A 17128-nucleotide genomic window follows, 5' to 3' on the forward strand; every position below is an offset into this window, starting at 1 on the left:
TTTACATTCCTCGATAGAGATTATTAACAAGTGTGTATGCTAATATAATTTATGTTCAAATATTGCAATTTAAATTTGCTAGTAAAATCCAGATACCTGTATATACAATGACAATTACTGTAAATGTGATTTCAGTGAGATGCTCTCACTCAAGAACTTCGTCTAATATTGTGTTAATAACGTATGTGGTATTTGAACTGCATCGATACTGATGCTATTTATTGCGATTTGTTTATATGAACAAAATGAATGGAATCAATCTGTATGAATTAAATTATTAAATTAAATTAAATCTTTGGGATAAAACCTCGCACAATTTTGTATGTGTCCTCATCATAATTTCTAGCTGTTTTACAAGCATTTTATGTGTTGCTGCAGTGCCTTTAAAGTGCATGTGACACGAAAAAGCATGTTTATTTCATAATACACGCGGTATTTTATGCTCCTGAATGATATGGACCGCTTGGATGTGTGTGGAAGCGATCGCTATATTTATTTAGTTTTTTGAATCCCGCGCCATGAAAATGAGTTACTTCCGGCTTCGGTCTTGCATTGAGGAGGGCGGCGCTCTGCCTGGCACGGCCAGACTGTTCTCCACGTATTTTTCAAACACTGAGAGAAAAGTCTGGGAACCAGCCCATTAACGGCGTCTCGAGCAGGTACAAAATCAATCGACAAATCAGATTCGTTTATCTGCGTGACGTGTTCTTAACGAGCAACGTCACTCTTGCGCGTCGTCGAAAGTCGTCTCCACAACAACACAGATGGTGAACGGGAGAGCCGAGAATATGTTCCAGTCCACGGTAAAATCGGTTTTAAATTACCAAAAACACATCGACACAAGTCATTGACAACAGTCTGTCTCGCGCTAGCCATGTTAAATAAACTCAGCTCTCTTTGTATGTTTACTTCCGCGCGCAAGTCCCTCGTCCTGCCCTTGTCATTTTACTAACGTCTGCCCGTCGCTGATTGGTCCACTCCGCTGTCTGTTTGCTGTGGCTTTCTCCGCCCTGGAAATTGTATCCGCTGAATGGTGGCCAGACTCAATAGCTGGAACACCCGCGTAGTGACGGGACCTGTCGTTCACTTGAGGAAACGAATCCATTTCAGTTCGTTCAGTAAAAAGACTCGTTCAAACAAATCGTTCAACGAATCGTTCGCCCCCTCATCTCCCTCCCCGCCCAAATGAATCGTTCGGTTAGTGAACGGGAAGTGACGTTGCCGAACGAATCACCAAAGACCGCTTCGCAGTATAACTGAACGGGAAGGGACATTGCTTGGTCACTCCCTCTCTTGCACACAGGCTCCTCATTAGTGACGGGACCTGTCGTTCACTTGAGGAAACAAATCCATTTCAGTTCGTTCAGTAAAAAGACTTGTTCAAACAAATCGTTCAAAGAATCGTTCGCCCCCTCATCTCCCTCCCCGCCCAAATGAATCGTTCGGTTAGTGAACGGGAAGTGACGTTGCCGAACGAATCACCAAAGACCGCATCGCAGTATAACTGAACGGGAAGTGACATTGCTTGGTCCCTCCCTCTCTTGCACACAGGCTCCATATTGACCGCTCGTCGTAGTTTCAGAAATGAGTGACAGTCGCGCTATGGCGGGAGTTATCAGCTCTGTTGGTCCTTTTGATGAGCTTGTGGAACAGTGGAGCTCGTACACGGAGTGGTTCGGCTATTTCGTGGAAGCTAACGAAATAGCGGAAGAGAAAGTGGTGCCCACGTTTTTGAGCGTTATTGGGCCAAAGACTTTCAATTTACTGAGAAACTTGCTTCAACCCGATAAACCTCGTAGTAAAACGTACAGGGAAATCGTGGAAACTCTTAATGGACATTTTTCACCCAAGCCCGTTGTGGTAGCAGAGAGATTCCGATTTCACAAGAGAACTCAGGAAGAGGGGAAATTTGTCACTATGTTCGTAGCGGCGCTGCGGAAGCTGGCTGAACATTGTGATCATTCTGCTTTCACAGCCTCGTCTCCCTCCCGCTGCTGCAAAAGTGAGGGAGAACTTCCGCGTCGCCTGTCCGATTTCTATGGGATCAAAGTCATGGCTCGTGCTTGCATTTCGATTTAGGACACGGTTAAACATTTTCCTTTTGTGGGGGGAGTGGGGGTTTGGGTCGGGGGCGCACGGACTTTCTTTGGCATGATCTTGATCACATATACAATGCTGCTGCTACCAGCCAACGCGGCATCCTTGCTGTCACGAAAATAAAAATAAATCGAAAGTTTAATTTCTAAATATGGAACGACCAACACATCATATTTACCTCTCGCTCTGTTGTATTTTTGTTTTTATGCTCATCACTATTATTTTTGGTCACTATTGTTAAAACTAAAGAGTAAATACCTAGTTGTCAAATGTGCTGCTCTAAAATAATAAAAGCAATACTACATTTTCATATTTCACAGTTTAATTGCAAATCAGTACTAAGATGATCGTATTGAATTTTTGCACTTGTATTAACAAAATACCCGGTCAGATCCCCTGTCTTCCTCTCATCTCAGATTGTCAAATGCTGACGATACATAATTGTTTGCTCTTTACGATGTCGCCTTTCTACTCTCATTAGTCTGTTGAGAAAAATGTAGACATATTGCGACATCTCCCGTGTCCGCGTGCGTTGTTTTTGGGCGCTTGAGTAGCACATGATGGACGGATGGACATAATTTGTCAAACCAACCAACACCCGACACGCTCTGACACACAAAAAAAATAAAACTCGGAAAAAATTGACATGTATATAGTTTCACTGCAAATCAGTATTATGGTTATCATACTAAATATTCTTTTTATTCTGTGCACACATGAGGTAAATATCGCTGCCATGAAGCATCCATATAGTGACAGTTCTCTGCCCCCTTCACTGCTGTCACGCGACCGCAGCTCAGCTTTTGCTTGCCTCGTAGATACCCGTGTTGTAAACTGTAAATTTGATAGTATGTCGTCATAGGTAGTCCCGAGTCTGTTGAGAAAAGTAGTACACTAAACCATGCTCGCTAGGTTTGAGTGGTATTTTTCTCTGTTTGAGCAGCATATGATAGGCTCCACATTAACAAACATGTGACAAAGTCATTTCCTTTCATTTTTTTGACTCGTTCTCCGCATTTCTGGATAATCAAGTTAGCAGCAAGCTAGGTCAGGAACCGGAGGACCGAGTCACTGAACGGGAAGTGACATACAGGGTGACCCAAAAAAAAGTTTACACTGCCATAATACAACTTAAATGCCATGTTTATTCAACTTAGAAATGATACATTATTGTAAAGAACATGTACAGTACACTCTATTTTTCAATGTGTCCTCCCTTAAGTGTCACAACAGCCTCCAGGCGTCTGCGGAATGCTTGACAGGTCTTCTTTATGTAGGATGCTGTCATCTTTTCCCAAGATCTAACAATGGACCTCTCCAAGGCTGCCACAGAAGTTTGTGGCTTCTTACAGGCACTGTCCTCCACAGTTGCCCATATGGTATAATCCAGGGGATTGAGATCTGGACTCTGGGGTGGCCACATATCACCTTGTCAATCAACTTTTTGGTCCGCACAGATTGGCACTTCCAGACCCAGGTTTTCGTGAGGCTGTTCCAGTATCTTTCAGCTTCTTTTTAACTTTGTAGACTGCACATCTGGATATTCTCAGATTTGCTGCAATCTCAGTAGGTGTCAGACCGGCACGCAGCAATTCAGGTACAGCTAAAGTTTTCTTCATGTTCAGCAAAAGCACAGGAATTGTAGAGACGAGAGATTACCAGCTGCATTGAGTGACCTTAATGAATCACTTAAGCATGACAACCTATTTAGATATGTTTTGTGACGGAGTAGCCCCGTCAGATCCCGGGGGGAACTCTGCGGCCGCAATATAACGCGTGAGACACGGCAGACTCGGCGTTTTCAATATTATTCATTTGACACACACATACACGTGCGCGCGTACACTCACACCGTACCTGTTAACTTTTTAGGCATCGCGGGGGTCTGGGGTGCACACTAGACTGCCGCCACAACATCGTTATGCCGTACTCACTCTTAACAAACATTTCCACATGTAGTCATCCTCTATTCACGTGCTTAACTGTCAAAACCGAGCGCGCATTCACTTCCTGGTTTTATGACGTCGCGGGCGGGACGTCAGTGAGTGACGTCACCGTACGGCTTGAGTTTTTGACCAACGTAAATTTCTTTTCCTTTCCAAATGTTTTTTCGGTATGGTAGTACCAGTATTTTGTTTATTGTATTTTTCTTTAATTTATAGTGAAGCTAATATTACACAAACTGTAGTTATTAAGCAGATAACTGAACTTTTGGAGTTAATTGGCTGGAGGGGAGGGGCCAGGACAATGTAAAGAGGGACCTACCTTTCCTACCTCAGTCATTTGGAGTCACGCAGTGGTGCAGATCAGGTAACAGACCTTTTTTATTTTATTTGTCATGCAGTTAATGTTTTGTAAATATGGTGAATGTTGGATTAACTTTTGTAAATAATCACTTTTGCACTTTGTCACAGAACACTGCTTGTTAAGTTGTTGGGAACGTCGTTAATAAAAACCAGTGATGGCCAAATGAAGCCTCATGAAGCAATGAAGCTTTGCAGCCAATTGGTTTGCACGTGTAGCAAAGCTTCATGGTGCTTCATTTACTCTATGGCGCCATCAAGTGGTCTAGAAGCCCAAGAGGTCAACATTGTTAAGAATTCAAAGGTTATTTGATTATGACAAAGATATGAATGTGCTTATGTTAGTAATTTAGTTTGTGAACAAAATACAACAAGTGCTAAGGATAATTTGTTATTCATTTTTGTTGAGAAATAATAGCTTTCCCACAGTGGCTGGCTTTAAACGGTTTCTTTTTTTGGACAATATTTCACCAGCTTTAGAAAATATTCTTTCACAAGGCACAGATGAAGCTGGGGTGCAGATAAATGTGTGTGCCAGTTTATATACATTTGGGTAGGTATTCTTTTGTGCCTCCCAGTACACTAATGGATTGTTCATTCTGTTGATGTTTGTTTCAGATAGGTACACACTAGTGATGCACGATAATGCATTTTTCAGCCGACACCGATAATTTCCTCCTCATTCCAACCGATAATGTCAAGCCGATAATTTTATTAAAGATTTATGTAAAATTTTAAAGTATACACAAGAGAAAATATTGCTGTGCAAAAATAATATTGCTCTTTTTTTTTCAAACATCAAATGTGTAGTAGTAGTAGTAGTAGTTGTAGTTGTAGTTGTAGTTGTAGTAGTAGTAGTAGTAGTAGATTCCAACATCTAAATAAAGACAGATTGTCTGACATTGTGTAATGGTAAACTTTTGGCAACAATTACTTACAGAGTAAATACATAAGTTGCACAAAAATGGCTTTAAAAGTATGCCATTCCTAAAGTATAACATTACTACACAGCTCCTTAAGACTAGTCAAAGTCCCTTGTTTTCAGTGTAAATCTATTGGAAATAAGTTAAATTAACTGCCAGCACTTCAAGTATATTTCACTCAGATTACTTGAAGAGAAATGGCCAGCTGAAAATAAGCTTAACAGCCTTATTTTAAGCAATAAATTATTATACATAATCCTAAAAAAAAAAAAACTTGTCAGAAATGTTCTTTATTCAAGAATATGTATGGTTCAAAACATTATTTGAAAGCAATTTTTTCTTGATTTAGGTGAAAAATGACATTTTTTTTTAGATGTTTGGGCTTAAGAACAAATTGCAATATTTAGTTAACTCGAATAATCTGGCGCATTCAACTAGTCTTCAACACTCAAACAAGATGGGGAAAATTATTTGACTAGATTTAAGAAGAATGATCTTATTAAGACGTCATAAATTTAAAGCGTACTGAATGCATTACTGACTGGATGACTTCTTTGTGTGGTTTGGTGCATGTTACAATTATCAACTAACCACTGTGCCGTCATGATAAACATGGTTTGTTGACATCACCTGTGTAAATGTCCGTGGTCCGCGGTAACTGATGTGATCGGCATGTCTTTCACGAAGAATCGTGGTCGTAGGAACTGCATTATTTTTTCATCCAGGGGTTTGGCTATCGGGTCATTTCGGGAATTTCCTCCCGCCTGTGCCCTTCGGTCCGCCCGGCTGCCAAATTAGCACCCACGCCAGGCCTCTGTCTTGAACCGGAGTGGCGGCGACAGCTAAGTTCGTACCGGATATCCGCCCGCCCCAGGCGGCTCGCTGCGGCGCATGGCTCTGCTCTCATGCTCTACCCGCCTAGGGCGAGGCGGTGGCGGCGGCCTGCCGGACCGGCAGGCTCCGTCGGAAGACCGCTACTTGTCAACTATCGATCTCGTGAGGTGTTTAGCCATAGATGGGAGTTTACCACTCGCTTTGGGCTGCATTCCCAAACACCCAGACTCCCGGAGGACCGCAGTGTCTCTGTATCGTCACAAGCCCCGTAGCTTCCTTTATAGTTTATTTGTTAACAACAGCTTTAGCATTCGTGCTAGCAGCAGCCTCGTATTCGTTCCAAAAATCATTGTGATGGAGTTTTAAATGGCTGCTGGGTTAGTGCTAGTGGTGTTCAATGAGGACTTTCTTTACGCCTTGAGGAACTGTTTTGTAAATGGCGAGAGCGTCGTTTATTTCATTTCACACACGGGAAAAGCAACGCACGCCAGTGAGAGCGCCTCAACACTGATGTGTAACACCACCTCCTCTATGACGCCGTACTCCTAAACCCCTCCTCCCACAGGGGCTTCAGAGAGGGGAGGGGTTGAGCAGGCGGCAGTGGAGAAAACTGCTTGGTTGCGCACATTTGGAGGCTAAATCAAGTATATAATTATCGGATTGCATTATCGGTTGATTTTTTTTTTTTTATTATCTGTGTGACGTCATAATTTCCATTATCGGCCGATAATTATCGGTGGCCGATATTATCGTGTATCTTTAGTACACTCACATTTATATTAATGTTGTTCTTCTCCCTTACCTTATTGAAAGCAATCAAATGAAAATGTTCCCATACAGGGGAGATCGCTTTTTTCGCGCCGGTTCCATCGCAAGCAAAGGACAAGGCACGAAAAAAGATTGCACTGGTTGCACTGTTGCGCACAGATCATGTAACAAGCACAGGAACCCAAAATGCTCAAAATGTGAGATAACAGGCGATCGCCATTGCATTTGGCAAACAATTTGTACTGTAGACTATTGTGTTTGCAATGCGCGCCGAACGTCGGATCACTTCCGAAGCGTTCAACAGATTCAGCCGGCCGGCGAGGCTTCTCACATCATCATTTCCGGGTTCTGCCGAAATGATGCGCGCCTGGCTACAAGCTTCGTAGAAACACCCCTCCCATTACTCGACACGAGCTTCGGAACCTCGGCCCATTTCGTCCCATCACTAATAAAAACACTTGAAAACCATCATTCTGCTTCGGTTGCCATTTTTGGGAGCAAGAGCCCCGCCACATGTTTCAATGGCTTTTAACCCTTTAAGGTCTGGGCCTATTTTGTCTGATTTTGCATGCCTTTGAAGTTGCCTTTATATTTCAAAGAAAGAATTGTTTACGATGGCCTGGTTTGGTCCCTTTTTTTGTGACACCTTGAACTTCATGTCCAAACTGTTGTTTCCGTCACTGACCAATTATAAATCATCATTTTGGGCCCAAAAAGACCAAAAATTCCACAATCGTTTTGTCAAAATTTTTAATTTTGATGTCCAATTGACAACCAAACATGCGTAACGAACCGTTTTGAAACTTTGTAATATTTATTCAACATGTTAGGATGAACATTCAACCAAAAAAATTTAGAATAGTCTTATATTTGACAAATCAACATAAACAACAGGTATAGCATAGACGTTTTTTGCCTTTATACATGCTCTAGTCAAAACAGGTTATATACAGCAGACTGAACAGTGAAAAAATATATACCATCTAACACAAAAAGTGTTTAGATGCCATCTCTTTAGGAGTTTAGGTATTGCAGCCCATCACCTGATGAAAACTGTACACACAATCAAGCTTCTTGAACACACATTTATATACAAATTGAGAAGACTGATTGTGGGAAAAAATGTATATATATATATATATAAATATAAAACACTGGGGGGAAAAAAAGTATTTTCAAAAATATTTACAATAAACAAGTTAAATTTTTTTCAGGCATGCCACTCCGAAAAGCATTTTCGTCCTGGAATTCGAAACAGGGCGACATCACACAGCCCACACTTCCATGGGGTGTTGGTCCTCTTTCCACCCTTCCATTTTCATTTCACTTTACTTTCATTGTCACTATAAATGTACATGAAGAAAAGTCAGTATTTATGAAAATAATAAAGTATAAAATAAAAATATATACAGCAATAAATAATATTGGAAATCTATATGTATGACAATAGAAAGAATACCATAGCTGAATATGCGCTACATCCCTAATCTTCATATAGAAAGAAGATCACCACAATTATAAATTCCTGCCTTGGATACACACAGCTCACGTACGACTTTGATCTGATATGCACATTTTATTATTATATACACAAACACACACTTATATTGCATCAAAATTAACTTTGTCTTGCAATATCAAAAGAAACTTTCAAAAGAAACTTTTTCCAGCCTAAAAAAAAAAAAAAAGTGAGTTTGCTTACCTCTGCTCGTCGATGGCGTCACCCACGTGTTCAAATACGTCACTATCTTCACTCGAGGACTCTTCCGAAGAAGACGATGATGACGAATTTGGACCATCCTCTTCCTCAAGTTGATCAAATAGCACAATTGCTTGCGCTAAATTTAGTTTTCCGTTCATTCTCAAAGTCACACAAAGTCGCTGCTCGATCCAAACGGCCGTCGGCTCGCCACCTTGCTGCTTCAGAACACTCCTCCCTCTCGTTCGGTGGAACCTCGCATGGCAGTTATATTTATTTAAAAAACGCATTTAGTGCGTCCACTGTGACTTCGAAAGGGTTCGTTTGATTTGTGGTTTTTTCATGGAGCTTCCGTTTTGAAAAAGGACAAGAAATGATGGAAATATAGACACAAACAAATGATCCATGCAGCGTTTTAATGTTTTTTTGAGAGGACAATAAAACTATAAAACTTAAATGACAATATCTCACGTTTTAATTGGTCGATTGACTTCAAATAATGACAGTAAACCGCAACTTCCGCACTTTAAAACGAGACCAACCAACGGCATGTGGGTGACGTATTTAAAACGTGAGGGCGCTTCAAAGACGACGTGCGCTGAGGACGCGCCGGCGCGTCCTTCGACTCTCAAGGGTTAAACAAGCAGTCAACTGAGTGTAAACTTTTTTTTTTTGGGGTCACCCTGTAACTCAGTCTTGGACCCCTGCCTGCACGCTGGCTGCTTATTGGCCACACGTGGAAGTGAGTGACAGACGCCCTGATTCTGTTTCCGCTCCCTCCCCTGCCCGCGATGAGGCTGGCGTCTGATTGGTCGTGTGCGATGTCAAGACGCTGCCGCTTGCTCAACGCCCTCCCACGCAGCAACAAGCCCCGACTTCAGAGAACGAATCAGTGCAGATGGTGATTAGTTCGGTCCCGTTCACCCAAACAATTCGTTCATAAAGAACAAATCGTTCGCGACCGATACAACACTAGAACAGCGGTGAGTCTGGTGTACCAGGCAAGAGGGCGCTGTGACGTGTACGGTAGAAGACTTCCTCTTCACTATAGAGCCTACCCACCGACGTCATAAAACCACGTGCTCGCTGTATGGTTCCGCCCACTTGTCCGTCATTTTGTCTCTGTTTTAGCATTGGTTTCAATTGATCGAGGAATTTAAAATGCATTTCATGGAAGACCCGGTGCTTTCTGATGCCGTAAACTCACTGGATGTGTTGCATAAAAGGCGTTATGTGGAAAAGCTTCGTTCTATACAGTCGCTAGATCCATATTTGATGCCTAAATCGATGATTTTTGACCGGCTGCCTTCGCCGTCTCTGCCTGACCCTGATATTTACAACTATCTTGTCCACACAAAATCAGCCTATTCTCACAAAAGTTTGAAAAACTTTAAGAGCTTGGAGGCTTATAAATGCTACGTTGCTGGTTGGGTGAAACAGGTCCTCGTACAAGAAAATTCGGCAGGAATCTTGTGCTCGGAAGGGGAGTTACGAAATTTTCAATTCAAAATCTTTTGTTCTTGCTAACATCCACTGTCAAGTCTAATGTATTTCATGTCATTTGTCAATGGAGCTAGGGCTTTTAATGTTTATATGGTTTAGCGATAGCACTCTCACGACATACATTCGTGTATGTTGTCGGCGATTAGCCTCGCAATGATCTTAATTGTGGTTATTTGTCAGCCCAAAACCCCCTAAGTATATCTTAAATGCATCTTACCGGATATAAAATGACTACTACATAGTCTGTGGTGATTTTTTTGGTGCCCAGTTTTCACGTCGAATTGCAGCTGTCCATTTCGCTCTCCTGTTTGGATCCCTCGGAATACGGTAAAACTTCAAGTCTCTCCTTCCATCTTCTGTTAGTGCAGTACTTCTCAAATAGTGGGGCGCGCCCCCCTGGGGGGGCGCAGAGCAATGCCAGGGGGGGCGCACGTGACCTCGGGGAACATGTTTTATGTGGGTTTTTTTTTTTTTTTTGCCGTACTGGAATAAAGTGTACTTGCACATCCAGTCAGTAGGTGGCAGTGGCGCTCTCATTTTCAGAGTGCGCGCAGTATTTTTGAACTAAGGAAGAGCACTCAGCACACACAGACAACAGAAGAAGAAGAAGAAGAAGAAGAAGAGCAGTGTTCCACCGCCGTTTTCGAAAGCCGTTTTCCGACCGGACTCACTCACGCAGCGACCCACTGTCTTGTCCGGTGTAGGTCTAGAGGGGAAGAGGATAGTGAACCTACACCGGTTCTCACGTCGCCGCCCGAGAAGTGCCATTTTCGGCTTGGGATCGTCACGACGACTGCCCTCACCTACGGTTCTACCTCGGCCGCGCTTTTTTCGTGCCGTTTGCCTTTTAGCTTTGACTTTTAATACAGTGGGTGATGATGAAAGACCACTGTTTACTGTGTCTAAAAATAATTATAGCAGACAGCAAGAAGCCAAATCAATTAAGACGCCACTTAAAGACATTAGACCCCAATCTCATTGTTAAGCCGCTTGATTTTTTTCAGTGAAAACGTGACGAATATTGCCAACAATCGTCCTGCTTTGTCAGTGTTATATCAGTAAGCCAGTGAGCATTGTTAGCATGCTAATTGAAAAAAAACTCCATCATTGCAAAGGAGGTAAATACTGTGAGCAGCAAAAATAAAAACTGTCCTGTCCAAGGACACTTTTTTCCCCCCTTTTATTCAGATTTGTTTTTTCGGTCAAATTTTTGGGCACATTGTCCTCATGAGTGAATGTTTCTAATCAATTTTAATTTGGTATTATTTACTGATTTTATTACATTTTATTTTTCTGTATCAAATGGTCAAAAATGTACCTTGAGTGTATTTTTTAGTTTGGATGTGAATTTTTTTTTTTTTTTAATTCAGGCAAATTGATGCACATCAAGTCTTCTCTGTTACAAACAAAACAATGTTTATAATAAAGTTATACTTTATTATAAGTTGATCTATGTTACTTTTTTTCTTCATTAGATAAAAAGGACACAATGTTAGGCAGATGCGTATTTATAACAGTAATTTTATAGACAAATGATACTATTTACAGTGGCGACAGAGAGTTTGGGGGGGCGCGAAACATTTACGTCTTCCTTGGGGGGGCGTGACAAAAAATAATTGAGAAGCACTCTGTTAGTGCAACCAACAGCCACACACGCCTTCACCATTTTGATTATTAATGTTAAGGAGCAGAAAAACACGCCGTAAATAGGAGAAATGTACGTAGCCGTAACAGGTTAACACTATGTTTTGACGGACAAGTGGGCGGTACCATTCAGGAGAGCGGAGCTGTGACGTCACGTGGGTAGGGTCTATACAGCGTACTGTTGTGTATGAGGACGAAGGATTCAGCTGATTTTGCGGATTAATACGTTTATTTTTCGCATCACGCCAGCCAAACGGCTGCAGAAAAATCATTCTTTATGAGGGAGAGGCGTATGCGCCTTTTTGGAGTTTCAAAAGGTTCCCATTCACCGTGGATATTTACTGTGGGACCACTGGACTTACGAGGAAGTGAGTAAACATCTTGTTTTGTATTATGTCAAATATTGATACAGCGATTCCAAAGTAAACACTACAAACTTTCTTTAAATAAAGGACTACTTACGTTTGATCATTGATAGGCATGTAAAAAGCTGTCCTCATGCTCATTAGCAGCACGTTAGCTGCACAACAACTGCAGCCGCCCTCCTCCGGGGAACGAACTGTAAATTGCTCTCCGCCGGGCGGTTTGCCGATCCGCGAACACAATCGACAACCCAGTCGTCATGTCAATAAATCCAGGCTAGTTATGTGTGATTTTCCGCTTCGAAGACTTTGAAACATCACTTGGTTCGGGTTAGCATGTCGGCTAGCTGTCACGCCTTTTGGTTTTACATTCTCCGAAGCCGAGGAAGGGAAATGACATATGTCCCATTTGGGTGTCATAAAATATCGTTCGGGAGGTGCGACAGTAAAGGTGAAGTCGACAGTTTTGACCATTATGGAGTAATTTTGCCATGTCGTCCTGAATAAATGCATTTTTATTATTTCATATTCCATTTAGCACAAGACTGTTATTTGTCATGACCATGCCATTTATTTAGCAATTGGGGAAAATACTTGGATGAAAAGAATATCCTGTAAAAATATTGAAGTAAAGAGAAACAATGACATTTTGCAGCTCTCTTCGTCACATTTTCCTTGTTGTGAATAGTTCCCCCTCGACTGGCTGACTGGTCCTTCTCAAGCCATTTATTGGGGAAAAATACTTGGATAAAAAGAATATCCTGTACAAATATTGGAGTAGAGAGCCTGAAACAATGACATTTTGCGGCTCTCTTCGTCGTGTTTTCGTCGTTTTAAATAATTCCGCCTCAATGGGCTGAATAGTAAAACCGATGAGCCCAGTCTACCGCTGACGTCATCCACCTGTTGGGGACGCTAAAGACCTATAATGGTAGGTGTGGCTAACCGGCAGATTAAAAAACTAATTTCTCGTCATCTGCGCTTTGCTAAATTGTTGTATATAGTCTAATCGTCTCAAAATATGATTCTAATTCACATAATAATGCCATTTAAGCCTTTTTTTTTTTTTTTTCCTCCTGTCGTATGCTCTTTAATCTGGAACAAGATGTCTTATTTTTTTTATTTCTGTTTGACCGAAACAGCATTACTCTTGCAAATAGATATTAAAAGTTGTTTGCTCGCAGCATGGAAAAATCAGCAAGGACAAATGAGAAAGGTATGCAAGTGTAACACTGATAAAAGTACAGCTCATGGTTTTTATTAAGAACTGTATTTTAGATGACTGTTGTGAGTTGAAATGTCCACTAGATGGCACTACATGATTAGGCGTTGCACTAAAAGTGGGGGTATGAGCGTTGCATTTTGGGAAATGGAGATGCTATGAATGCTAAATGAGAAACTGCTAATGCTAGCGCGACCAAGACTCAGACTAAAGAGAAACTGACGAGTTCCGGACTGCTCTAGTGGGCGAATTGCTTTGAGTTGTTCTGTTTGATACAAGACTCCGGTGAGTTGCTATGCTGTATGCTACTATGCTAACGGCTATGTGATAGACACGTTTTCCTGTAAAGTTGAGTTACAAAGTTGTGTCTTTTCTTTGTCTAAAAAAAACCAATCGGAGGAAATTGGAACTATAGTAAGGTGTTATTTTGTCATATACAAGTATGTTAATGTTGTATGTTGATGCAATCTTGAAAGAAATTGCTACATGAGAGCTAGTATCTGTCACTGTATACTTTACGAACAACTTGTTTGATTTTAGAAACGACCTATTTTGACCAGTATTGGAAGTTATGTGTGATGGATGTAAAAGGGAGATGACATGTTATACATTATATGGTTGGTTGAAAATTTAATTTGAGTCCTTAATATGCAGATTGGTTTTTTTGAATTGCTGGATCTACATCGGAGTGACAGCGTTGATGTCAAGGAGGATTCGGCCTGATTCAAGGCGGGATTGAAAACGACCATTTTTCTTCAACTTCAACCAACTTTTGGAGCATTACCCTGGGAGCAGATAAGCTCACCTTCACTACAACATCTTTCATACTATACACAGTCACACTACCCGGGTAGTACACACATACACTGAATAGGAGAACGGACATTGAAGCACGGCAGCAATTGGCTGTGAAGGGACGATTCGACCAAGTAATATTTTTGATTTACATGGTTCAGTTGTTGTTATATATAAATATAATATATATATATATATATATATATATAGTATATATGTTGTATAATAGTTTAATAAATGTCGTGTTGTATATTTTTCCTAGTCGCTCTTGCTCCTTGAGTCGAACCTAGGTATAATAAGGTGTTCCATTCGTAGCAGCACCAAAAGAAAATTACCGTGTTACATTTTGGCGAGCTAGCCAGGAGCAAGGGCTATATAGGTAACCCAAGGAAAATTGCTGATTACCAGAAAGTACCATTTGATTATTTGACACAGTATTTAATTGTTTTCCCCATGTAATTGATGAAAATGGCAACAAGTGATGACAATCTGTTAGTTCATGTGATTGGTGTTACCAGTCATGATGCAGATCGCCACATTGTTGAATCGCTGAAAGATTTTGGCCCTGTTGCTAGAATACAGAGAACTCGAGACACACGGCAGTTAGATGGGGATACAGTCATCGTCGAATTTGAGTCAGGAGCCAATGTAATGCCACTTCTTCCCATGGTAGTTTCAAATGCTAATAACCCAGGAATAAAATGGCAAGTAACTCACCCTCCGACATCTAACTTAGTTACTGAACAGATTAGCTCACCCTTTGTCTCCAGTGATAGTAGTGACTCTGAAAATGATTGTAATTCCGACAATAGCACCACTCCTCTGGTGTGCCGAAGAAAGAAAACAGTTGAAGATGAGTGTTTACAGTCACTTCCAACTAAAATGACACCCAAACAAAATGAAACTGGTGCATATAAAAAGAACCGTAAAATGCTCCACAGCCAAGAAATGCCAGAATTGAGCAACGATGTGATAAACCCACCTGAAATTCAGCGTGTCATAGTGGAGCATGTGATTAAAAGTCAACCCAGTAACTCCAAATGGATGAGGACGTTCTCAGGTAGAATACCCAAACCCCCAGGTGAAGCAGATTATGAGACATGGTCTTTACATGCTGAGTTGATGTTCAATGATGACAGCCTTTCAGTTGATGTTCAACGGCGAAAAATCTTGGAGAGTCTGCTTCCCCCAGCTTCAGATGTCGTAAGGCAGCTTGGTACGTCTGCACATCCCAAAATTTATGTTCAGCTACTTGACTCAGCATATGGACTTGTTGAGGATGGCGAGGAAGTGTTTGCCAAGTTTTTGAACACTAATCAGAATGCAGGTGAGAAGGCATCTGATTATCTTCAGAGACTGCAGAGTCTCCTGTACACTGCTGTGAAGAGAGGTGGTGCAAAAGAGGCAAATGCTGACCGACACTTATTAAAGCAGTTTAAACGTGGCTGTTGGGACCACAGTCTGGTCTTACAGCTGGAGCTAAAAAATGAAATTCCCCCTAATTTTGCAGAGCTATTGCTTCAGATTCGCACTGAAGAGGACAGGAGAGCATCAAAAAATGACAGAATGCAACGTCACTTAGGCGCCACCGAAACTAAGCCCTTCATGAACGTCCACTGTGTGCCTGAAACCTCTTCCTTTGACAACAATGTCAGCTTACTGCAGTCGTACATCACTGAAACTGAAAGTCTAAGAAGCCAAGTTGCCCAAATACAAATGCAGCTCCATCGCCAGAAGCATAAGCAAGAGAAGGAAAATGAATCTAAAGCAAATACTGCGTCAAACAGCCCATCCACGACATTAGTTGAAGTGCAGGCTCATCGAGTGAGGCCGCAAAACGCACTTACTACTAGACCCCAGCCAAAAGCCTGGTTTTGTTTTAAGTGCGGTGAGGATGGCCACATTGCCAGGAACTGTGACAAGCCCGTGAATAAGGCACTTGTAGATCAAAAATATGCTGAACTCAAAATCAAACAGGACGATTGGAAGGCCAAACAGTCTTTAAACTGGACCAGGTTCCAGTAAAGGGACATACTGGAGCCGAGGGCACAAGAAACAGTCCCAAGTTCAGATGGAAGTGGGAAGCTGAATGTCAACATGCCTCAGCTTCTGCCCAACAATTTACCAGCAGATTGGTTGGAACAAGACATGTGGCCAAAGTCACAGTTAGTGGAATACAGCAAAACTGCCTAATGGATGGGGGCTCCCAGGTCACAACCATAACCAAAGATTTTTATCATGCTCACTTGCCTTCTCATCCCATTACTCCCATAGATGATCTTTTACAAGTGGAAGGAGCGGCAGGCCAACTCGTTCCGTACATTGGCTGCACTGAGGTTGACATAGGGTTCCCAGAGCATTTTACAGGTGAGCCCACAGTCGTCACAACATTAGCTCTAGTAGTCCCCAATCTGGGAGTAAACGTGAATGTTCCAATTCTCATTGGAACAAACACACTTGACATCCTCTACAAAGATTTCACTGAAAGAACTGAAATTTCACCAGAATGTGAATACCCCCCAGTTGTCAGGCATTTACAGAGCATCTATATAAGTAGGACACCAGATGGTTACGTGGGCACAGTTAAATTACAGCCCAAAAGTAACAATCATCCCGGCGGGAAAAAAGATGTCCCCACTGTTCATGGGACACCTCTTCTAATAGAGCCTTCCACTGAGTCCAGACTACCAGGCCAATTGACCTTTTGTAGCTATGTCATGGCAAGTCCACGTCAAACCTCCTTTAAAGTCCCTATTCTTCTCAAGAATGATTCAACTCGTGACATTATGATTCCAGCTCACCGAACTCTGGCTAAACTCTCAGTGCCACGATCCATCACCTTGTTAAACCCCACCAGAAATATTAGGTTGGAAGGACAACAAAGTTTGAGTCATACAAGCACCTTCGCCCATTGTCTGACAGCAGGTCAAACAGATTCTGCAAACTTCATTAAATTTGAATTTGCTGATTCCCCTTTG

At 41.7% G+C, this 17128-nt stretch overlaps 2 protein-coding genes across 2 annotated transcripts in view; one reads left to right on the top strand and one right to left on the bottom strand.

Moving 5' to 3' along the window:
• LOC130911308 (lysine-specific demethylase phf2-like) overlaps window positions 1-17128 on the bottom strand; it is a 205224-nt gene that overhangs the window by 149428 nt on the left and 38668 nt on the right. The window lies entirely within an intron of this gene.
• LOC130911309 (zinc finger CCHC domain-containing protein 12-like) lies at window positions 13362-16789 on the top strand. The gene is made up of 2 exons (XM_057829186.1): window positions 13362-13640; window positions 14010-16789. Exon 2 carries the CDS (start codon window positions 14613-14615, stop codon window positions 16173-16175), a length of 1563 nt encoding a protein of 520 aa, XP_057685169.1. The 5' UTR covers window positions 13362-13640; window positions 14010-14612; the 3' UTR covers window positions 16176-16789.

The sequence above is a fragment of the Corythoichthys intestinalis genome, unplaced genomic scaffold, assembly GCF_030265065.1.
Source record: "Corythoichthys intestinalis isolate RoL2023-P3 unplaced genomic scaffold, ASM3026506v1 HiC_scaffold_26, whole genome shotgun sequence".
In the NCBI taxonomy this organism is placed as follows: domain Eukaryota; kingdom Metazoa; phylum Chordata; class Actinopteri; order Syngnathiformes; family Syngnathidae; genus Corythoichthys; species Corythoichthys intestinalis.